Raw genomic sequence first — 25,798 nt, 5'->3', positions numbered from 1 at the left:
GTCTGCACAAATGAGCAAAGCCCCATCCGTGGGATGCAACAGCAGACAAAACCATGCACACTCCGGTCAGCGGAAAAACTTCTCTCCACGGAACATTCCCTGGTGCCCAAAAGGTTGGGGACCTCTGATCTAGTATACAAGTATTCCTCAACTTAACAACCATTCATTTAGTAACTCTTCAAAGTTATAACGGCAATGAAAAAAGTGACGTGGCCAGTCCTCAAACTTACAACAGTCACAACATCCTCATAGTCACATGGCCAAAATTTGGGCACTTGGCAATCCGCATCTATTTATGATAGCATTCCAGGATCATGAAATCACCATTTGCAACCTTCCCAGCTGCTTCCAACAAGCAAAGTCAATGGGGAAATCCAGGTTCGCTTAACCAACCACATGATTCACTTAACAATTGCAGTGATTTGCTTAACAGCCTTGGCAAAAAAAGGTCATAAAAAAGATGTGACTCACAACTACCTCCTTGGAAATTCTGGTCCCAGTTGTGGTTGTAAGTTGAGGAATGGGAATTTGATGAACAGATTTGAAGAGCACCAGCAGAGAAAGAAAGAAACAATAGTGACATAAAATTGGTTTATTCTATGTGAACTTCACTTATTCTTTAGAGTGCTGGAGAAATACTTATAAAAAAATCAGACTATTGGTTGAGAAAAAGTGCTTTGTCATTCAAACTGTTGTGGGATACAATGTTGTTATTAGCTGCCTAAATATAAATATCCAAGCACTCTTTATAACAATTAACTGCTGTGGTATAAGGGGCATTTTAACCCAGGAGAAGAAATTCTGCAATCCTGAAGGAAGAGGGGATTCAGGGCACTGCAATTTTTTCCCCTGGTTCCCTTCACAGGAGGGAAGTTGGGGAAGATACTTTCTAGCTGGCAGTCATACCACAATGGATACAGGCTACAGAGCAGTGTTTCTCAACCTTGACAATTTTAAGGCATGTGGACTTCAACTCCCAGAATTCCACAGCCAGCATTGCTGGCTGTGAGATTCTGGGAGTTGAAGTCCACATGCCTTAAAATTGTCAAGGTTGAGAAACACTGCTATAGAGCATTTTTCCTTTATGGAGACGAAAGGTATTAGTTGTCTAATCCAGAGATTCTGCCAGTAACTGGCACCAAAATAGGTTTTCCCTACCTTACTTCTCTCATTCCCTGAGCAATCATTGCAGATATATTCTCTCTTCTGCTTCATTCTTTGTCCTTGAGCTGGATATCTTTTTTCCTGGCTTTCACATTAGATAAGAGAATTTTAGCACTCCCATGCAGAAGACCCAGGATCTCTTGTGAAATAAAATACTGTTTATTCGGTCAATTATCAGCAAAACATCCCCCTTGAAAAAGCAGTAGACTTTGTTCATGTTTAAAAATCCTTCTAGACTAATAATATTAGAAAATCCTTTGCAATTCTCATTGTCTCCATCAGAAACTGAGATGGATTTTTTACTTTGAATATTGATTATTGTAGTTCCCTTGCTTGTATACAAAACAGCCATGATCATATAGTTATATTTCTCGTTGAGTTATTTTTCATTGTTTATTTTATTCTATTATCTTACTTCTGTTCACACTCTTTTCATTTCTTCCTTTTTATTTTTTATAAGCTCTCTAGAGTAGCCTCATGATAGGGAACAAATAAATAAAGCCTATCTTCCTACATCAGAATTCATGATGTACATCAGAAATCCTTCAGATATTAATTAAAGCAAACGGGAAACAGTAGTATGTGAGTTTCATATTTCATGAACTTCAGAAGCTTATGTCTTTGGTATCTCCTCTCCAATTACAACATGCATGTAATTGGAGTGTGCAATTACCTAAAAATAATCACTACCTTAAAATAATTTCTATTCTGACAGGATTTACTGGCTTATAGCTGTGATGGGTTAGCTACAAGAAGTGTGTCTTTAAAGGGGAATATTAAACTGGTAATATTTTCAAGAAAAGTTTTATTGAAATGGGAAAGGGTGTTAAAATATATACATATAGTTGAATGAAAAAGGATTACACCTCTAAGTAAGAGTGCACATGTTAGACTTACATCTGCTAATAGCAATAGCAGTGATAACAAAGTTTCAATAAATACAGTTTAACTGATTTATTGCTATCCCATGATAACAATACATTATATTATGGAAATACTTCTGAAAGGAAGTATCAAATAATATTGTTCTGTTTCTTCAGGCTAACACTAAAACTTCCATATTGTTCCAAAGTCAACACTTTTTAAATAGTATTGTTACAAATATGTACATTTGTATGCAGAGATTTTTAAAATAGAATGCATTAGAAAGACATTTTAAAAAACAAATTTGGTCATGATATAAAATATACAAAATATTCTGTAGATTTTGCCAATGTGTTCAAATGTTCTTGTTTTGACATTGTTATTGGGAAGGTGTGGGAAGTCAGGTACCATACTGTTTTTCATCTTATTTATATTACCCATTCCAATAGCGATGAAGTCATTTTATCTAACTAAAATATCTGTTTATAGTGTTTAATTATTTCTATTTTCAAAATTCATTTTTTCATCTCTTTGCCATTTGAAAAATATATCATGTAAGCACTTGGAACGCAGTGATCCCATATATACAGTAGTCTACATTTGAGATATCCATATCAAATAGTTATTCTATAGGTTAAAAACTTAAGACCTTTTCTTTCTCCAGTATTTTACAAAGGTTGAAGAAACTTAATGAACATTTTATATGGTTTAAAAAGCTTGTCTTATTAAACTTTCATGAAAAAATAGCAACAGCTAAAGAACAGTTGAAAATGTTTAGCCGTTTTAAAGGAGAAAACAGCTGTTAATGCTGTGGTTGCATGTAGCTGATGCACATGCCCACAATGCATGTAATGATCATACAAAATAATTTCTTTAGCTGAGGTTCACAGATTTAAAAATACTGCTTGTATAGAATACATGCAACCCTAACTAACTAGGCCCAGATTGGTAGGTAGTGACATGGCATAAAAATGTTTTCCTAATAATAACCAAGATACAACAATGCAGATACAAAAATTTAAAAATTAGTAAAATTGGGATAAAAGGGGGGGTTTATTTATTTATTTATTTTTAATGGAAAGATTTTAGAGAAAGATTTGACAGGTTGAAAAGTTCTTCACAGAAAGATTAGACTGAAATGAAGCATTATCTATAGTAGACTAACTGGAGCTTCCCTTGGACTTGTATTTAAATGGCATGTTGAGGACTATGTTGCATACAGCAGTCTACATTGTTACTAATTTGGATTCCATAAAATAAGAGATTCACATTTTTGGTTAAAGAGATTTTAATTACAAAAATATCCTTGTTGTACACATACTATTTCCAAATCCCCCTAGAATGTATGTCTGTGTGTGGATGGATAGATAAAATAACTGAAATATTATAAAGTACCATCCAGTATAAGCATCAAAGCAAATGTAAGAAGTACAGTTTTTGTAATACTTAATCACTGTTTCCTTTTTTTTTCTTCAAAGCGTCGTCTTGGAGATGCTGCCAAAAAAGCTGTTGGTAAACTAACAGCAAGAACTGTAAAGAAAGGTGATAAGGTATCACTCTGTTACTTTATTAGAAAATCTGTCATTAGTCTTTGGCTGTGTCTTCTTTCCAGTTTATTTACTTAACTTCAGTGATTGGTCCATTTTTCAGTAATTATTCACAGAGCTATCTCCTCTGCTTATGTATATTTTTCCTATTGCCCTAGTTATGCCCTTTACAGCCAGAAAGGTTATTTTAAATTTTCATATACCCATTTGCTCTTGCTGATCTGTGGGAGCAAGGTTGTGTAGTAATTATGGTGTTAGTTTGGCATTGGGGAGAGTCAGGTTCAAGTTTATCCTCAGCCATGGAAGTTCACCGAGTGCCTTGTATAACCTGTTGAGTTCCTGAAGGAAAGATGGGCACAAAAGTAATAAATGATTAAACTAATTTTGAAATAAGTTTTACATAATTGATATTGACTTACTATTTTATACTGTGTTTCTCCAAAAATTAGATTGGGTCTTATATTTTTTTGCCTCCAAAAGAGGCACCAGGTCTTATTTTTGGGAGATATTTTACCTGCTTACCTTAGGACCGCTGCAGCCAGGCTTCCCACGTCCCAACACCTGTTGCACTGCTGCCCAAGTTCTTCTGCAACTGCTTGCGGCTGCATGCCACATGGCGCATCACGCCGGTGCCACCACTCACAGCAGGAGGCCGTGTAGCTTGTCACGCTGCTCGCTGCAGGAAGCTGTGTGGTGTTTTGTGCCATGGTGCGTGCGAGTGGAGGCACCGGCATGATGCAACATGTGGCCTGCCACAAGTCACAGCACTGTTGCGACGAGCCACACAGCATCCTGCCGTGGGCAGATGAACCAATGCAATGCGCCAGTTAGCATGCAGCCGCAAGCGGCCACAGAAGAATTCGAGCAGCGGCATGACAAGTGTTGGGGCATGGGAGGTCTGGCTGTAGCGGTCTTATGGTAAGCGAGTGCGGGGTGCGTGGGGCAGCTCTACCCCCACCCCCTCCATAGCTTGATTCTGGAGTTAGGTCTTATTTTCAGGGAAACACGGTACTTTATTACCATTCATAATTTTTACTTACTAATTGCTGTTTGTAATACCTCTGTTTCTATTTATCATATACAAGACTACTAGGAGTTTATCAGGAAATATACCAGTCAGGCTTTGATCCAGTGCGGTTTTTCTGGGAAAAAAATAAATAAGGCTTCTCTGTGTATGCAAATCAGTTCTAGTTTTTGTTGTTGAATTGTCACAAACTTTATTGTCCTGTAGCACCTTTATTAAGGGAAAGTTTAATAGCAAAAATGTGCTAAGGCATGTTTTGGAGTTTTCTTTACAGGGAGGTAAATCCAAGATAAAAAGACATCAAGATTATCATGCAAGAAGCAGCAGCAGATGTGCTTACTGTTGGCAGACATATATCTGCCATTCATCAGTATTGACAATCAAAATTCAGAGTATGAAATAGTAGTTCTCTATTTCAAACACTGAGATTGCTAATGTTATGGCAGGGGGAAGGGTTTTTTTTTCTTATACTAAGAAATGTACACATTATGTATGCCACAATTGAAGATTATAATCTAAAATAAAGGTCCTGAAATCATAAAATCATGGTTTTAGAAACATGATTGCAGATTGATGTGGGCAGTACATAGCTGTTATTTGTCAAAGAAAGGCTTGTTTATACGTTAAATGGGAAATTCTTTCTTTAGTCCTAGTATTTGTACAGTCCTACCGATAAATTTTGTAACTCAGGAAAGACATTTAAGATTATACAGAATTGGGCAGCAGAAAGATATTTGTTTGAACAACCCAGCTTTTAGGACATGTGTTCCTTTTTACCACTGCAGTAGTTGCATCAGTGGAACTTTCGTAAGGGATCTGTAACTAATGTTTCAAATTTTGTGTGAGAAGTACTTCCCTTTAATAATAGGATGATAATTAATTCAGATTGTATTAAATAAAAATCGTATGATTTATTTTTATGATCTCTCTATATCATATTCTGGCTCTCAGGATGGAAAAACTGAAGTAGGCAGGACTCTGCAATTTCAGGCAAAACAGAGCTGATATATAAACCTGAAATGGGCGGTTGCTTATGCTCAGATTTCAAAAAGGAGGAAGGAAAAGGTCTCAGATTTAAACCTTGAGACCGATTTATGCATACAGGGCTTGATCCTGTGTTCTCCAGTAAACAGATTTTCTGCATATGTAAGACCTTTTTCCTACTTGCAGTAAAGAATTTATCTTAGCCATATTAAAGGCTGTGAAGCTTCTGCTACTATATGTGAAACTGGGTTTCTAAACACTTGATAGCTATGCCTGGCAAAATCTGACATGGGAATAAAAATGAGAGATTCTAAAATAAGTTCCCTTGAGCTTCTGGAAGAAAGGTGAAATAGAAATCTAGTAAGTAAATAAACATTCTTCCTGGAATAGTTTCAGCCCTTCTGCTCATTGGCTGCTTGCTATAAGTATCTGCTGTAGATACCGGTAGATCTTACTGGAATTTTCACTCTGTTCATTTTAGGAAACAGATCCAGACTTTGATCACTGCGCTGTTTGCATTGAAAGCTATAAGCAAAATGATGTTGTACGCATTCTGCCATGCAAGTAAGCCAATAGTTTCTCTTTTGATATTTGTTTTATTCTACAAAATAAATTAATTGCATTTTAAAATTGTTTTGCTACTCCTGTCATTAGCTTCCTGGGCTTAGGGGGCCTTAGTTATGATTTTCTTCTGATGAGCATGACTATTTTCATCAGTGCACTGATGATGTTATCTAGTTTGGGTAATGAAATATCTGTAAGAAAACAACCAAGTTCAGGGACCACCAAGGACCCCATTTCAATCCTGAGCTACAAATATTCTCCTTTATTGGTACGACTATATATATATGTGTGTGTGTGTGTGTATATCCTGTTCACGTTTGAGGTCATCTTTCATATATGAAGCCTTCCATTGCTATTCCAGTCTCCCATTTACTGTTAGGCTTGAGCTTTCAACTTTATAGGGACTTATCAAAACATGCAAGGTTGACTATGTTATCCAGATAATAATTGTTTTTTTATATTTCTTTTTCATTCTTAGGTAGTTCTTTCTTCTATCTTGCACTTTTAGAATATTTAAAGTGGTTGTTTTATGTTTTTTTTTCTACTTTGGTACACTGCCCCAGTCCACTAGAATTAGGTGGCCAATACATTTAAATAAATAATAATAATAAAATAATAAAGAATAAAAGCTAATTCTCCCATATAAGGCAAGTAAAAATAGTCCTGTATACCCCAAAAGCTGTGATAATTTACAAAAGCAAATACACTTGACTAATACATTCTTCCATTTACATTTTGATGACTTTTAACTGCTGATGGTATAAATGTGAACAGGATATGTGAATCCGTTTGCGCAAGTTTCTTTTCTTAGCCCTTGGCTTAAGTTGCGGAAGACATTGCACATATCCTTTTGATTGCAAACTATAGTCTGCAGAAAGGACTGCCACAGATATACAGTTTCTCTTTAAGTGGAACTCCATGGAACCTACTGATTGGATTGGACTGGGAATTGAATGGAGACTCTATATTGTGAGGTGGCAATTAAATTATTAAATTACTGCACTTAATAACAATCTCAAAATCATTTCCATAAATAAAGCAAACAGATATCTACAAAATTATTATAGATAAAGGTCCAGGAACAAACTTCTTGTACTTTATCTACATTTATGTTACATGGTTCTTCGTTGCTAAGTGTGAGTGACAGAGTAAGAAAAAAAGAAATAGAATGAGGCAATCTAGCGATGAGATTATTGCTTAAAGATAAGGCAGAAGAATAAACACAAGATAGAGCCAAATGAATTATTATATATAGCCATACATATTTTGGGCAATATAAAAGAAGGAGCAATTTGTATACAACTGTGAAATATTTTTCATTAGTAAGCCTTACATAGCCAGGTATTAGCTCATTTACTTCTTTCTTCATGTTTACTTTTTTCTTTCAGAAAAATAACAATAGAAGCAAAAATATATTTGAAATATGCAATGCACAAGTTCCAGTTAAAATGTATATACTAATATAGCTAAAAGTACAAATGTCAGTTTATTAAAATTCCCAGACAAATTATTCAGAATTCTAATCAACAGTATTATAACCTCTGCCATATATTAATGGTTTACAATTATTCCCATTTATTTTTAGGCATGTTTTTCATAAAACCTGTGTAGACCCATGGTTAAGTGAACACTGTACCTGTCCTATGTGTAAACTGAATATTTTGAAGGCCTTGGGAATTGTGGTGAGTTGAAGCTTACAGAAAATACTATTGAAGTATGCATTCTAAAATACTTCAAATCACAAATTCACTAACAAGAGACAGAAGTTCCAAGATGCGTTAGTGGTTTGCATGAAACAGCCATGCTATCCCAACAGTACATTTGGAAGTAATAACTCAAAAAACCTTTGATCATTCAGGATTGTTTTTATTAGTTACAGTTTGACATTTTCTGCTAAAAATCCTTAGTCATGAAAAAGCCAAAATTAAACTTGGTTATTTTGACATAAGAAACCTTTAAGTAATTGTTATTTTCTATAAAATACCTATTTCACAAAACAAATTTATTCTATTAAAACATCTTTAAACTAGACTAATCCATTAAAGAAACAGACTTTAATCTAATTTCCGTACTTTAAAGACGTATTTACTATTTCTGGGTTGTTGGTGATAGAAACCAAGGCAACCTTCATTAATGCACCCAATGAAAAATATTTATTTTAGCCTGAGATTAATATATTCTATTTTTGCTCTTTACTCTTGTGAAAAACTGCAAATAAACTAAATGGGGCAAATTAAATTAAGATAAATACTTTTGCAGTATTTAACTGAGCATCCTAAAATCAGTACAAACCATATGAGCATCCTAAAATCAGTACAAACCACATTTTATGGCTCATAGAGCACTTTCAGATCATGTAGCTGAATCCAGGCGCAACCTACCAATTTGTGGCAGGAAACACAAATGTTACACTTAAAGTGTAAAGTGAAAAAAGATTAAAGAGATTAAATCTGATTTGCATTGTTAAACCTCCCAGATTTAAAAAAATAGACTGAATTTCTTTGTCACATTTATGACATCACCAAATTAAAACATAACTCCACTTGGAAAATGGCCATCTCTATTGGGGATGAGAGATTATGAATAAAGTTGAAGAGAATGTAATGCCGCCTATTTTGTTGGTTATTTTGTTTGTATACTGCTGTTTGTGACCTCTAAAAAAAGTTTGATTAATTAATAGATTGTATAATGAAGAAAGACACGCACATAACTGGGAATAAACATTGGGGGGGGGAATGCTCAATTTGATAATATTTTGAACCAAGTTCTTAATGGATGGGATCCCCATTTGGTGTCGGTATTTATGTTTTAAATTTCATGATACTATCTCATGAATGTATAATTTTGCTGGCAGTGTAAAAATAGTATACATTTATATGGCAATACTTATTTTCAGACAAATGTACCATGTGCTGACAATATGGCCTTTGACATGGAAAGGCTAACCAGAAGCCAGCTAGGTAACAGGAGATCAGTACTTGGTGACCTTAGCAGTGACAGCTCACTCACTCTTGAACCCCTACGTACTTCTGGTATATCACAATTTCCCCAGGATGGAGAGCTGACTCCAAGGACAGGCGAGATCAATATTGCTGTAACTAGTAAGTAAAATTTGTCTTAATATAAGATTCATTGCTCTTGTGTTGCTTTAGACTTGTTTCTCTTTAACATAATACACATAATTTTATAGAATGTACCAAATTAAGGAAAATACGAAATGTTATTATGATCAAAGTTAAATCTTAATAGAACCAACCTCAAAATATTGAACTCAAAAATATTTCTGACAAAATATAATAATCAACAATTGTTGCATATCATTAAGGAGGACTTATTGTTTAAATCAAGAGACAGCAAGGTGTCACTTTGCAAATGTTGTTGGACTGAATCATGCCTCACTCTTGGCCTTACTTGCTAGGCCTGATGGAATCTGAAGTTCAACTTTATCCAATATGTCATCGTTTGCTACCTTGGGCTTTGAAAGACTAAACAATTTGTGAGGATAACCTTGATGTAAATGATGGTGCTTTCCAGGCTTTCTGTGCCATATCTTTTAATGTTTTGTAATTAAAAATGGGAGATTAGTATACTGGAAAATATAGTTCCAGCCCCATACTTATTTCTGGGTCTAGGATCCACATGGGCACTGGTTGATATAAAAATTATTTCATGAATGCTGAACAACATAGGGGGGGGGGGGAAGAGAAAGATAAACTGAAGGAAGTGACGTTGGGGAACAATCAAAGCAAACAGAGCTAATACATACTTTTTATTATTTAGTTTTACCTCAACTTTCTTTTCTGGTAAAAGTTCAAACTGGCTACCAAAATTTTAAAAGCAAAAAAGAGAACAAAAAAAAATTTAAGAGAATAAGTTAAAATTAGCATTAAAAGTATAATTAAATCAATTAATTAGAAGTCTGGCAGAGGAGGTTCATATTTACAGAATTCCTAAATGCTGAGAAAGTGGAGACTATATATCCCAATGGAATGTAGGTTGAAAACAACACAAAAAAGAAAAAAAAATGCCCCTGTGTTAGAAATTCAAGCCTCTGGCTGCAGGGCTTCTTCAGAAGAGCCTGGCCTCTTGATGTTACTGACCAATAGGTTATTAATGGGAAAAGTCAATATCGGCTTCTTAGGAGGTGCCCAGGAAGCAAATGACCTTTCAGTATAAGATCATATGATCTCTATATCTTGTACCAATCGGCAACTTAGTTACTGCATTTTGTACTAATTGCAACTTTAAGACCATTTTCAAGGGTAGGCCCTTATACAATGGATTGCAGTAGTCAAGATGAAGCCAAATGTGATATCTGTCATAGACAGAAAGGGATGCTACTGTACAGCAGACATAATTGAGGGAAAGTTCTCCTTGTTACAGTTGCCACTTGTGAATTGAGCATTTCATCACTGATTTTGACATAGCAATAATAGATCTAAGATCTGACCCAGAAAAATATTAAACTTTGGCACCTCTCAACAAGCTGTGGCACCATTATACTCATGATCTTACATTATGCTCACCCCATTATAGATAAGTATTTTAAAATATACTACACCAGAAGATATTACTTCTATAGGAGATAAGAGTCAAGGATGAAACATTGGTAGCTACATGCCTCTGTATTTCAACTTGCCTTTACATGGGGGGGGTGTTACCTTCAAGTGGGTAGATGGCCACTTACAGCCATGCTGATTAAAAATGATTTAGCATTAGATGGGAATTGAGAATACCAACATAACCAACAAGAAGAAAGTTTGGAGTACAATTAGAAAGATGAACAAATACCCTCAAAAGATAGAACAACATCATAATGTAACAGCCAAATGAATTGATATACCCTCACGTACCCCTAAATGGCAAGTCTCCAAATAGAATACAGAAAAATGGCAGGAATATGAATCAAATGAGTATTTTAAGAGGTAGAAGTAGCAAATTCCATGAAGTATATGAAATCTGGTAAAGTTTCTGGCCTTAATTATGTGGAAATTGAGCAAATATCTTGGATTGGGCATCATAAAATAGTTGCCAGAATGGTTCAGAAGCGTCTGAAACAGCTATTCAAGACATGGAGACAATCAGTGTTGTAGCATTGTTGAAATTGGGCAAAGGTCCTTCAGGTCCAAAGAACCTTTAGCCAATCTCACTCCTATGCCAAATCATGCATGCTGTTTTGATCTCTTGGCAGCATATCAGCCTGTTAATCATCACATATTACTTTGCAAGTTATATAATTTGACAGAGGATTTTGAACTAATACAAAATATCCACGCAGCCAAAACTGCCACTTTAGTATAGAACCTGGAGGCAAATACAATCAACCATCCATAAATTTAGTGGAATGGCTTATCAGAAGAAAAGGTGCTGGCACTATTCCTCTTTAATATTGAAGTGAATGATCAACGAATACATCCAAATAGAAGAAGATTAATCTTTCATCATTGTCTAGCTTAAACAATGTAACGAGGTTTATTTAAAGACAGTGATACAAGTATTAGAAAAACTGACTACCTATTATGCTTGCAGTCAAATTAGTTAGTGTCTTGAGCTCTATTATTCCCAAAACTCCCAGAGGCACTGATAAAGAAGGTACTGACCTTTATCCATTTTTTTTTACTTGAGGTCACTCTGAAATATATAGGTTTATATAGTGATTCAATCATCTTGCATTCTGCTTAAGATTTCATTTCTGATCTGTATTTTGATTCTGCAAATGGAAGAGGGTGTCCTAAGCTTTGCCTGCATTTTAATTTAACTGCCAGCCTAACAAGTAGTAAGTTTTTCTAATACTTGTATCACTCTTTTTAATCTAAATAAACCTTGTTACATTGTTAAAGCTAGACAATCATTAGATGCTCTGTCTTGGCTTTGCTTGTTCAGTGTTGATTATACACTGACAAGCCACTCATTCAACAAAAAGTGACCAGTTATTGAACAACAGGTGCTAAATGATGACAAATTGTTTGAATCCATTACATCTAATGCATTTTATATTGCTGGAACAAGCCCTGCAGATGTTAGAATGGAGAAAATGGCAGCAAAAAAATGAGTCATTTGAAAGTCCTAATTGCCTACGTACTCAAACTAATAGATCCAGTGGGGGTACTCTAGTAAATCATTGACCAGTGACTGTAACAAGAGGCATACCGTGCAAAATCTACTTTGGTTTTTGTTGGGGGGAAATGGTTGTACACTTTAGGACCATACTGTGGCCACCTCGCAACACTTGAAATAATTACATCCAGTGTATGATTTGGGGAGTTTACTTAAGAATAAGATGGGGAACATATCACTCCTACAGAGGCATTTATTGTATACCTTAACTTGAGGTCAGTCACATTTTGGACTATTTAAATATCTGAAAGGGACAAGGATTTAATATTCCATGTGATCTGTTGACATCCTCGAGATCTATAAGTAAAAACAAATAATCAAACTGACAAAATATTATCTATATTCTCTGAGTGTTCTTTCTTTGAATTTGTACTATCTTGATGTGAGCTGATGTTTTCAAAGCATTGCTAGTTTGCTTTTTGCAAAAAAGTGTTTTGCATAGTAGGGTGATTTGATGTTCAGGACCCATTCATCCCTTGTACATGATTTCTTCTCTAAGTTACTTTTTTATACTCCTCAGCAGGTCAATAAATTAATCATAATAGCAATGGTGATATTTTGCCTTCTGAAAAATGGATGCTTTTTTTCCTAAACCTTTTCCTTTATGGCAACTATTTAGTAAGACCACCCATTCTGCTTTCTGAAAGTTCAAATATTTTATGAGCCTTATGAGTTTAGCAGTAACACATGGTTTCTATTTCAGTTTACCAATTAATAGTGCAGTTTTCAAGGAAAGTGTAGTATACATTAAATATCTTTGTAGTTCTTGCTATGCAACTTTGAGTTTTGACATATTTTATACAAGTGTAGAGATCAGCTTTGATTAGAGTCTTCAATTCAGTCTGATTCAAAAAGTCACATCAACTTGAAGACCTGGTTAAATTAGATACAAATTTAGCCTATAATACAGCTGTAGTATTTTAATAATTGAATGTATTTCAATTAAATGAGAGGAGTGCAGTACTGCAGACCACTTTAGCTGACTGTGTTCAGCAGGTCAGCGGTTCAAATCTCACGGGCTCAAGGTTGACTCAGCCTTCCATCCTTCCAGGGTAGGTAAAATGAGGACCCAGATTGTTGGGGGCAATGTAAATATATATATACATTGCTTACTGGTGTACACCGCTTAGAGAGTGCTTGCACTTAAAGCGGTATATAAGTCTCATAAATAAATATTGCAGATGTTTCATGACCCAAACTAGGTAATATCAATCCAAGAAAACAGTCAAGCTCAGAGAGCACCAAGGACCCTCATTTCTGCCCGGAGCTACAAATATTCTCCTCTATTAAAAATAAAAAACAAAAATACTTGGAAGACAGCCAAGTAATTTGAGAAGGGAAGTATTGCTTGCACTTATGTTTCTATATTTCTTGCAGATTGGTTACAAAAATCTTTACCATAGAGGATTTCTGTAAAAATATTATATTTGGTCCTGGAAAGCTTTACTTACAGCATTATAATTTTTGTCTTTTCATTTCATTTTTGCAAGGTCAATATCTAGCTTGAAAGTACAGGTTTGTTCTTCCTACAGTCTCAGTTCTATAATCATAGATAGGGATATGATAATCATATGACTGGGCTAAGTTCAGAATGAAGAATCAAGTTATGTCTATCATATTAATATTTTTTTAATGTTTTGCATGTTTATATTACACTTAGAAAATAATGCGCCATTTTCTGATTTTAAAAAAATATAGAAATGGAATAAATTTGTATTTTAAAATGTAGGTCAAATCTCAGCGGTCAAAAGCACTTAATCAAAACACATGTTTAAAAGCAACCATAGTAACCTGTTTCAGTTTTGTTTGCTACCCTGGACACACAGAAATACAGATGACAATAATTAAAAACATGAAACATTTTATTTCTATCTGAAAGCTTTCAGGTTTTGCTTTTTAAATATGGTTAGCCAGTTAAAAATGTTATAAGATACTATTTTGTAAAGTTGCATTACATTAAGACTAAAATTATGGTTTATTTTGTGCATTGTTGGTTCTACATGAAATTCTGCCTTTAAATGGACTAAATAAACAAAGAACAGTTACAAGTCCCATGTCATGTGTGTATGCTCTTAAATACTTACTTGGAAATTATCAATTTTGTCAGTCTTTAATTGCAGGTAGAACTTTTGCTTCTGCTTTCCTTAGTTTGCATTTGATTTAAGCAAGTCTTTTATAACTAATTGTTTGGGTCTGCTAACCAGTCTACAAGCATATTGCCTGCTTTTTTCACTTTTCCCCATAACTTTTTGGCTACCCTTCTTCACCTAGTATCTTCCATTGCTAAACTTCTGCTTTCCTCTGGAGCTTCACTTCCTGGTGCTTCATGACTAGAATGTTTATCTTCTGCTTCTGATCTTTGAGGGCTGTGTTTTCATCGACATATGCTTTCCACGAGTGATTTCCTCCCTTTCCTTTGTCAACAGAAGAATGGTTTATTATTGCCAGCTTTGGCCTCTTAAGTGCCCTGACACTCTGCTACATGATCATCAAAGCCACTGCAAGTTTAAATGCTAATGAGTAAGTAATTGTACAAATTGTTGCATTTGTGTACATGACAGATTTGCAAAGAAGCATCAAGTAGAAGATTTGATAAATTTGCATATTAAGCCAAATAATAATAATAATAATAATAATAATAATAATAGTAAATTTGGAAGGGACCTTGGAGGTCATCAAGTCCAACCCCCTGCTCAGGCAGGAAACCCTATACCATTTCGGACAAATGTCTGTCCAGTCTCTTCTTAAAAACTTTCAGTGTTGGAGCATTCACAGCTTCTGGAGGCAGGTTGTTCCACTGGTTAAATGTTCTAACTGTCAGGAAGTTTCTCCTTAGTTCCAGGTTGCTCCTCTCCTTGATTAGTTTCCATCCGTTGCTTCTTGTCTTGCCTTCAAGTGCTTTGGAGAATAGCTTGACTCCCTCTTCTTTGTGGCAGCCCCTGAGATATTGGAACACTGCTATCATGTCCCCCCTGGTCCTTCTCTTCGTTAAACTAGACATACCCAATAGTATTTTCCTACCATTTAAGTTGGGTATACAAACACCCTTCAGTTTTAGTTCAGAGCAGGCAATTCAGTATTATGCTTAGCATCAAGTAGTAAGCATCAAGTCTGGAAGAAAGAAAACATACAAGTGCCTGTTTTGCTCCATGGGAAGATAACTGAATTTTATTTATCATTATACTAGCAAAAGAAATAATTTATCAGAAAACCTATAGAAAGTATGAAGAAACAGCAAGGGCAACATTTTATTCTGCATTTTTATTCAAATTGGACATACATCAATGGGTATATCTGAGTTTCCACTGATCCTGTTCTCAATCTACTTATAGAAGTCCAGTTTCCAATTAACCAAAGGCTTGTTCACATAGCATCTCTATATTTACAAAGTACATGAGCAGAGAATGAGAAATGATTTTTCTCAAATTTTCCTTTACAAACTATCACTTTTTAAATAGTGGGAACTTTTTCATTAGGTAGTCCTAGAAATAGTCCAGTAAAATTTCTGGTAAGAAATCACAATTGATTATCTAGGCCAGTACATTTTCCCTTTAAGTTTCAGCCACTAATTACTAAATTTGGTGATCATGCAATATAATTATTTTGACAAGTACTACAAAAACATATTACATCTCTGCTGCAAATTACCAAACCAGGTTTACTGGTTTCCTATTGCTATTTGAAAATCAACAGTATTTGGCAATGTTATCTTGCAAATTGCCTCTATCATTATAGTTGGATGACCACTAAAATCCTTTAAAAAGGTCTTCTCTGGATTATGCAGTCTAAAGTTACTCATAACAGTCTTTTCTGTAGTGGACCTGCTTTATAGAATAAGTCCTTCCCAATTTATTTGAAGCTATCTCATAGGCTTTACCTCAGCAAATATCATGAATGATTTTCTTTATCACTTCTTTCTGTCTACTTTGTAATGAATACTTTTTATAATAATTATTTTTAGTTTTATCATTGTATTTTTGTTTTGATAATAAACAACTTCAATATTAATTGTATGGCAATAAGTATTAACATATATTAAATTAGAAATGAATAATGCAATTTCCCATATACCTTTCAGTTTTGATAAAGAAACAGAACTGTATCTCGTATTCCTTGATTAAAACACTTCCACTAATGTGAATACATCATTTGATCTTATCCAGTTAGAAGTGTATCAGTTTCACATAATGCTTCCTTGTAACTAATAAAAAGTTGTAAAATATTTAATTTCACTAAGATTTTATGATCTTACAATGACATATTAAAATAGGGTATAGATGATTTTTATATTCCCATCTTCAATTTCATAGGCATAGGAGATTGCATTTGATATGATGACACAATATAGAAATGGGAGAACCACCTACATTATGTTCACTCTTCCTAGGATGGTTTGATTTACAGCATTCATACTTCAGGGGGAAATTACCAATATGTTGAATTAAAAAAGCGATAAATAAAATTCATTACTTGTATTATTATCTTCTGAAGCTGCTTTTTATATCTCTCGCCTAATGTCTATAGGTTTATATTTACAGAATAGAATAGGTTTATCTTCCTTCCCATTGACTTGAAAACACTATTTGTTGCCTCAGAATACTCAGCTTATAACTATTTTTGAAAATTTTCACAGTTTTACTAACAGTATAATATTATTACTAAGATTCTATATTTTTTTCTTTCTTACAGAGCTGAATGGTATTGAAGATACAATCTAATCAGCTGCTGCAGGAAGAAAGCACTTATTTCATTAAAAATAATCATTATCATTTTTTGATAATGTAACAAGAATCTGTTGGTACATTTTGTTTTCATAATTTACTAATGCTAAAGCTTTGTACTAAGAAAAGGATCAATAAATTTTTTGAAAAAATTAGCCCAAAATTGTCTTTTGTTTATTATTTAACCCAATTGCAGTGAAATGTCTGTTTTCTTACCTTCTAAATCTTTCAGGCTGATTCTACTAAAGTAGATTTACTAAATGTAAATCCATTTAAAAACTGTTGCAAACAAAAAACAGTTCAGAATAACTTATAACAAAGTTAACATATAACTCCTATAACATGTTATATTCCTCTACCATAGGAAACTTGGGGGGAGGGGGAATGATTGTCTAGTACAAATGTGCCCATAAGTACTATATTACTAAACTCCAAAATAACATACATACATACATATTTCTATAGCAACCCATTTCAACAAGCTATTTATGTTTAGTTGCCTCTTATGCACATTCTTACAGTGCTCTCCTTTAGTGTATTTGGTCTTTATGCTTTGATATATACCATATAATTGTTCCTTCTCTGATATTTCTATATATTAAATGATTCTCTAAATAGCTAATACTGTATCTTCCTAGCATTTGGAATCTCCAAATATAGTGTGAAATGTAATTTCATAAGAGAAACTCTCCAGTTATTATCTTTTAAATAATGTTGGAAGTCTGTATCCGAGTTACTTAATTTCTGAAATATAGACAGTTCTGGGTCATTCAGCACAGGAACAAATAGTTGCTTCTTCAGACCTTCAGTTCACTCACCAGTGTAGCATCCTCATTAATGTACAGTTGTAGAGCACTAATCTCCAGTCAAAATCTAGATTAGTGACCAGTGAACTAGGCAGACACCAAGACATGAATTGGAAGATTCACAATCATTTGTGCAATTGTTCAAATAAAGCACTTTGTTTCATTTATTGAAACATTACTGTGCATTATTCCTATAAAAAAACTAATTAATAATGGGATTTAATTATTTTCCAAGAAAGATTAGAAAGTGAGACATCAAGACACTTCCTCAACTTGGAAAAGCAATCAAAGCATACGTTAAAAAGTTATTATCAGTTGTCAAAAAGCTTTCAGGTAAGGGAAGGCTTTATAATTAAAAATGAAGTATCTTGAAATTTAACTAATACAAATATTTCAAACAGTCCTTGGCAATTACTGAGAAAAATATCAAAGAAGAGGCAGGGATTTTGATTTTGAAAAGTTGAGAAATTTATATAGAGGAAATTGAGAAAGAATTCTATATTTTTTATATAAAAGAAAAATGTTTATATAGCAATTCTTAATGTGGCCATAATTTTCACATTTCCTAGATTTTTTTTTATTGAAAAGTTTTATACAGTATACAATATCCCAAAACCCATCCACCCCTAATCCTCCCCCCACTTCCCAGAGCTGAGTACAGGGTTACAAATTAATAATCAAATTCTAATTAACATTACTTAACTATATAAGTAACCAAATCCATAAAATACTTTAACTCCCATTTAAGATAAATATTAGCAAATTAAAACAAAAAGAATAATATAAACAAGTCAATATTAATTAAACCATAGTAATATCAAATCTAAAATGAGTTATTATACTATCAATACTAATCTAAAATTTACTCATAAGATAGATGAAACTTTTTAATCCCATATTTTTTTCTGAATATAATCTATCCATCTTCTCCAAACCGAGATATATCTTTCTTGTGTATGATCCTTCAAACAGACAGAAATTTTTGCCATTTCTGCTAAATTTGATACCTTAAACGTCCATTCTTCTATAGTAGGCAAGGATTCTCTCTTCCAATATTGCCCTACCAATAACCTTGCTGCTGTTATTAAGTTCAACATCAAATTAGTTTCTTTAACATCAAAATCTACAATAATACCCAACAAAAATAATTGAGGGGTAAACTTTATCTTTCTTTTAAAAATCTTTTGAATGTTCCACCAAATTTTAATCCCAAAAGCTTTTATATTTCTACAAGTCCACCAAATATGAAAATAGGTTGCATCCAAGCTACCACATCTCCAACATTTGGGCTGTAAAGTAGAATACATACAAGACAGCTTTCTGGGATCCAAATGCCACCTGTAAAACATTTTATAAAAATTTTCTCTTAAATTTTGAGCCTGTGTAAATTTTTACATTTCTAACCCAAATTATCTCTCATGTATCCAACGGGATCGGTTCCTGAATATTTTGAGCCCACTTTACCATACAATATTTAATTAGATCCATTTCAGAATCCAATTCTATTAAAACATTATAAATTCTCTTTATATGGGCCCAATTTTGATCTTTAATCTGTTTTACCAAATTCTCACCTAGACTTCTTGTAACGTTAGGAAGGTTAGTCTTAATAAATTTAATATTAAATGTAATACTAGTCATGCTAAATGTAATTTAAGACCACTCAATGATTTATAGAGAAAGCATGTGGAAAACATCCCAAGATACCTACTGAACTCCTCTGGACATGTTATAATAGGCCTTTAAATATACACATAGTTGTTTGAAGAGTTTTTAAGGTGTTAAGGCTGTTAGTAGTGTATGTGACTGCAACCAATATAATTGTTCCATGCCATGCGTATGTGGTACTGCCTTATTGATAGCAATTACATCATCTTCATTAAGGCTGTTAATGTTAAAGTGAAAATTCTGCTTCATTCTTCTATTCTGATGGGCGTGATAAAGAAAGCACTAAATTTGGTCTTAAACTGCTAAGAGTTCTATAGAAGCTGTGCTAACATTCCCAGAGTTTGAAGAGAGGGGAAAATCCCATATTTCATAATATCGTTTTTATTTTTATCACCTTTAATGCATTAGCTCGTACAGAATTCAGATGCTTATCTCAGTGTACTGTTATGCTTCCAAAGAGCCTTGCAATAATAGAGATATTTGCATAATTTAATTTTCAATTTTGTGATTAATTTTCAATTTTGTGATGCCATGACTTCTTAAAATAATAATAGATTAATCAGACTCCCTTCAGAATATTTATAATACTGATAATCATAATGTAATATAGCAATAGCTACTGGAAGAATTAAATTCAGTTTACAAAGGTAGTTTTGTGTGCAAGCTATCAGAGCTGCACAGATGCAAAACTGCAGCCCTGTCAGAATTTGCTCTTGTTCTGCTTGGTCTAGCTGGCTGAATGTTCTATTTTATAGTTCATTATTTTGGTTTTTCACAGTACAGTAGTCCTCATTGGGATCTGTAGTTTTGTCATTAAGTGAAGTGGTTGCTAATTGAGAAATCATGTGATTGCAACTGTGCTTTCTTCCCCTCCCCTTTTTTTCTGTCCTTTGGAAGCTCACCCTGGCTCTGGGATAAATAGCAAGAAAGGAAGTAATGGTTGTATTTACATTCATTGGAGAGGAAGGTATCTCAAGAGTAAGAAATAAGGGAAAATGCTCTGGTGTGGCAGCCTTCAGTTACTACCCAAACAGCCTAATGCATTCCCCATTTTATGTCTGCTTACTCTTTTGTAATCCCTTCCTCTCCAGTTTCTCTGCTCTGCAAGTGACTTTGGCAGTGGGGAGGGAAAAACAACAGGTCAGACACAGGATAACGTGTGGTAACCATAATGGCAATCATGTCACTGCAGGCCACTTTAGCTGACTGTGTTCAGCAGGTCAGCGGTTCAAATCTCACCGGCTCAAGGTTGACTCAGCCTTCCATCCTTCCGAGGTAGGTAAAATGAGGACCCAGATTGTTGGGGGCAATGTAAATATATATATATACATTGCTTACTGGTGTACACCGCTTAGAGAGTGCTTGCACTTAAAGCGATATATAAGTCTCATAAATAAATAAATAAATGTAAGTTATTTTTTTTTCAAAACCATTGTAACTGAACAGTCACTGAACGAGGCGAGGCAGTCAGTAGGCAAGGTATAGCTATAGCAGCATCTGTCCAGATTTCTGAAATCTGTCACATCACTGCCCATTCTTACCCATTCTGCTCGCTGCCACTTTTTCTTCTGCCTCATTTCTTCTTTCTCCCACATCAAGGAGGAAGCAACGAAGAGTTTAGATCAGGGCTGCCAAACTCAATTTCATTGAGGGCCACATCAGCATTGCGGTTGCCCTCAGGGGGCTGGGTGGGTATGGCCAGGGTGGGTGCAGCCTACTGGATGGGCGTGGATGGAGTGGGTGTGCCTACTAGGTGGGTGTGGCCAGTTCTACATCGTTCACATCAAGGGTGCCTGTGGGGGCCTGGGCAGGAGTGGGATAGATCTGAGGGTCTCTGGCAGAAGGGGGTAGGACCAGGGCAATTGCCAAGGCATGTCCACTGGAGGAGCCTCACTGTTCCTCTCAGGCCATGCGGGGGGGGGGGGCTTATGGAGCTAAGACTGAATGCGTTTCAGCATAGATGGCCACCACAAAATTGTACATTGGCTCCCAGCTGGCCTGGGCCAGGGCCAAGGCAACAGGGACTGTTCCCTCACTGTTTCCAGGATGGCTTAGCAGGCCACATGAAATCACTTCGCAGGCCGCATCCGGCCCCCGGGCCTTGTGTTTGACATGTCTGGTTTAGATTACTGTATCTGTATTTTTATATTATCCCTAGTCTTGTGGAACTGACACTATAAAATCTCAAAGTCCTGAACTTCCAACTTAGTTCCTTTCTCTTCCTGCTACCCTAATCACTTTCAGCCCTGTAGTTTAAGCCAATGGAGGAAAAACAAGAGGAGGCAGATTCAGGAAGGAAAAAGTAAGAGCACCCGGGCTGGATAACACTGCCAGAACCTAGGGCCTATAATGGGGAGAGAATAAAAAAGAAAAATAGGGGAAGAAAAGATGGAGTGAGTGAAATAGACAGCAGCAGGCTTGATAGATCTTCAAAATATAGGGCCTGCAATAATCAAAAGAATCAGTAAGTGAATAGAACACGTAAGTGACTTGTTCAGGTACAGCAAGAACATGGTATCCAACTTCAGCTTTCTCTGTGCAACCTTCCAAAATTAATCACAACACACAAAGTGAAACTCTTGAATTAAAGAGTTTATGAAGTGTGATTGACAAGAGCCCTCTCCTCCAAAAATGGCAAACAGGCATATTAAATGCAGATGATGAAAATCAGTCACTGTTATTAGCTTACTGTCCTGTGACAAGAGTTGGATATCTTATCTCAAGAAATTGGCTATTGATATTCAAATTATCTGGAATAGAATTTCTAAGATGCAAAAATAAAACCTAATGTAAGTTAATGATTGATAGATTTGTAGAAAAAAAGTAAGTGTTTTGCAATATAACATATTTTGGCACTTGGATCATAGAAAGAATTTGACTAAGGTTCAAATTGCATACTGCTTATATATAAATATCTCAGAACAGCTGCTTGGAAATAGTAACCATCTTGTTCGTTATACATTTTAGGCTATTAAAAGAGGCAATGATGCCCAATAAATAAACTAAGAACATTTTAAAGAAATAGGCAAAATGATTAAGCGTCATGAGTGCTTCATGTGATGGTCTTAGATTATATCATTGTGTTAAAGAAAATGGAACAAATTTCCCTTACTAAGCTATTTAGTATATTTTGTTAATTGAAGTTGCTGTGAGGAGAGCAAGTCCCAGATTAGGATGATAGTTTAAGGTAATAAGCATATTTATAGCAGCAAAGTTATAAATGGGTTCCTATAAGATTTAATGAAAACATTTTTCATGCTGCCCTACATAAGTAGGATTATAATCCATCATAAGTACCATGAAACAGCTTTGGCTAGGATGCAGTTTTGCCCATAATGGTGCTTTCTTGGCAGTGAAAAATGATCCTCTGAAATTAGTTCAGGCAATCTGAGATTTGATTGCAGCAGAAATTTGTTTTCTCCAGCTTTGCCTATAATTGAATAAAAAGCTTTTTTGGGGAAAATATTTTAAAGGACTAGTGCTACATCAAGATGCAGATGCAATGACCTAAAAACTAAGGGGTCACAGGTCATGGTTTATTTAAATAATATACAGAGGAAAAGTATAAATGAAATGGAGAAATGTGTGGCATAGAAAGCAAATTGAAAGAGGATCCAATGAAAACATCTCTGATAGATGACTCCCCAGTCAATGCATCCAGTAACGATAACAATCTCTAGCTGGATTGTTGGATTGTTCAAATGGAATCTGCCACCTATTATTTTGTGTCAAGCCCTATTGGTTGATAGAGAGTACGCACTGAATACCTTCTTTGTGATAGTATGTAAAAAATGTTAAGTACTATCATCTTCCTCAGATTTTAGAAGAATAAGCCTTCAAAATTTCTTCATTCATCCTCCATGATTTCTCGAAGTTCATGGGGAAAAAAATCAGGAATGAAAACTCAACTTCTTTGCAGAAGTCAACAGGATAAATGGCTGTTTGGTTTATCTGTTACATTAGCAAATTATATACTGCAGTGCAAGAAAATAAGAGAATTTTCCAGGAAAGTGGTTGATGTGTCATTTGAACCAAGTGAACAGATCCAACATCAGTTGTACAGTACGTCCAAACTCATATTAAATTTAACAATTCACTTCAAATTAGAACTGAAGTATGGCACTGTAAATCTTCATTTTTAATATCAAAAGGGCTAGTGATTTAACCTGATCTGTAATGAGGATTGCACAAATGATTTTGGAACATATTATTTTAATTCTATATAGTCAAATAAGTAAATAAATTCATTCATTCTTTTATTCATTTTCCCCCAGATTGTGGAATCTGATTTTTTAGTTCTATACAGACAATATAAATTCATCCATCCATCCACTTTTCATAGATTCCTTTTTCCACTTAAAAATATAAGCCTTTTAATTGCTTATAGGAAGCATAATACTGAAGCAAAGACTGAAATTTTTAGCTTAAGCATGAGAAAATATTCATGGTAACTGGTTTCTATGTCACCTAATCACCGCAGTCTAATATGTTTGTCCATTTTCAAAGATCTTTGATAATATAAAAGTCTTTTTATCAAAACCAGAAGAGGGCACCATCCTTTTTTTCTCAGAATAGGTCCCCGGTTCCATTCTGGAAACTAAGAGCTTGCATAGCAACTAAATCCTGGAAAGTCTTCAAGTCTGCCCAAATTAATTAAAGCTAATGCTGACTGGTGGCTCCTTTTCTGGCTGCCGTCCTTACTTAGATTAATAAAACCAGATCAATATCAGACAATTGGTATATAAAGCAAGATTTTTTTTCTTATTCATAAGGAAGGAAATAAATTTGATCCTTCCAATTATAAACCTCTTGTCAGTTGGCAGCAAGTGGTGTGTCAGGAAGCCATCTTCATAATGAGTGTTTGAAATAAATTGAAGATGATAATAGTGGGGGCTAAACTTGATGGGAATACCTGGGGGGAGGTATTGGCAAGATTAAGAACAGGATCTATATGGTAGATTATGGCTAAACCAAGTAGGTAAGTACTCCCATTTCAACATTTGAACAAATAGATATGAATACTTAGATATATAATTGTTGTTTTTCATTTGGTAGGGGATCTCAAGGAAAATTCACTATTAAATATGCAAGTAAATCTAGGCAAACTATCCTGGGGCTCAACTTTCCATCCAGAAAGATGCTAAACCCAGGAGATCATTAATATTAGTAAATAAAAATTTAAGAACACTTGAAGTTCCCAAAAGGACTAACTTCAACCAGAATCTGAGATGATAAAATTTCAGATAAGTCCAGAACAGATGAAGCCCAGTTCTAGCCATATGAGTTGAAAAAGAGTTGAAGAGTTGAAAAAAGGATGTGTTAACTTTTAGGAATTTTGATTGGATGGCTTCTAAGATTGATATATCCTTCTAGAGGCATATCTGAGTACTGTACCTATCATATCACATACAGAACTTTACCTTTTAAACAGTTTAATTGCTGTGGCTGAGTTAATACCATATGTGTATTTAATAATAATAACATTGCTGTTTGAACTCTTAGATTAAACTCATTCTCTTAATTAGTGTAATAGGCAGAAGATTTAAGAAAAAAAACACCTAAGTATTTAAAGGTTTTGACCTGCTTAATAAATCTCTGGGTAATTTTACAAGCAATTAAATCCTTAAAATGCTTCCTTGAGACTACCAAAATCTTCCTTAGCGCAATTTTTCTTATAGTATGATTTGGAGGCTCCTGGGTGTCCCCCAACACTCTCTCAGGGGTTCCATGAAACCAAAATTATTTGCCTAATATTGAAGATATTTTCAAAAACTTCTCTCTTTTTTGTTAGAAAGTCAGGATTTTTTCATGAAAAATATTTTACTTTTTTAAATATCTAAGTGTTTTAACTTTGTTATTTTTACATTCATCAATACATATTACATGAATACATCATGTTTAATTTTTAACATGGTAAATATTGATAAGTATAATTCATTTAAACAAAAGATACCACCCTAAAGCAATAAGACAATAGAATTTTAATGTATTTACACACATGAGACAGAGATAGGATGGCCATATTGTCAGCATAAAGAATGACAAAATGGATCAATGAGCAAAAGTTGAAAGATGGAATTCTGGCTTGGCAAAAATGCTCAATAGTATTGTTAATACACAAATTAAACAATCAAGGGACAAGAATATATCCTTGGTTAATATACCTTTGGTTTTGGGGGTGGGGTTAGGTTCACTTATATCAGCGTTGAGATTTCCCTTAATTTATGCCCTTGCTGTTGTGCAATCCTGTAATCAATTTAAGGAGACAACAATTGATTGATGTAACAACTAGTTTCTCCCAGAATCTATCATATGGTGGCAAGTCAAATACCACCTTTA

At 34.5% G+C, this 25,798-nt stretch overlaps 1 protein-coding gene across 3 annotated transcripts in view; it reads left to right on the top strand.

The window, feature by feature from the left end:
• Nucleotides 1-25,798, top strand: part of RNF130 (ring finger protein 130) — a 43,487-nt gene that overhangs the window by 16,172 nt on the left and 1,517 nt on the right. For 2 of the 3 annotated variants that reach the window (XM_039340859.1, XM_039340861.1), the window contains exons 4-9: nt 3,507-3,578; nt 6,065-6,147; nt 7,733-7,829; nt 9,044-9,248; nt 14,691-14,784; nt 16,954-17,140. In XM_039340859.1, coding sequence (XP_039196793.1) covers nt 3,507-3,578; nt 6,065-6,147; nt 7,733-7,829; nt 9,044-9,248; nt 14,691-14,784; nt 16,954-16,969 — 567 coding nt within the window. In that variant the 3' untranslated portion in view covers nt 16,970-17,140. Of the gene's footprint in view, nt 1-3,506; nt 3,579-6,064; nt 6,148-7,732; nt 7,830-9,043; nt 9,249-14,690; nt 14,785-16,953; nt 17,141-25,798 lie in introns of those variants that run through there. The other variant, XM_039340860.1, reaches the window with a different exon arrangement.

The sequence above is a fragment of the Crotalus tigris genome, unplaced genomic scaffold (genome assembly GCF_016545835.1).
Source record: "Crotalus tigris isolate CLP2741 ecotype Arizona unplaced genomic scaffold, ASM1654583v1 scf7180000017754.2947050, whole genome shotgun sequence".
NCBI lineage: Eukaryota > Metazoa > Chordata > Lepidosauria > Squamata > Viperidae > Crotalus > Crotalus tigris.
This window is presented reverse-complemented; position numbering and strand designations above follow the sequence as displayed.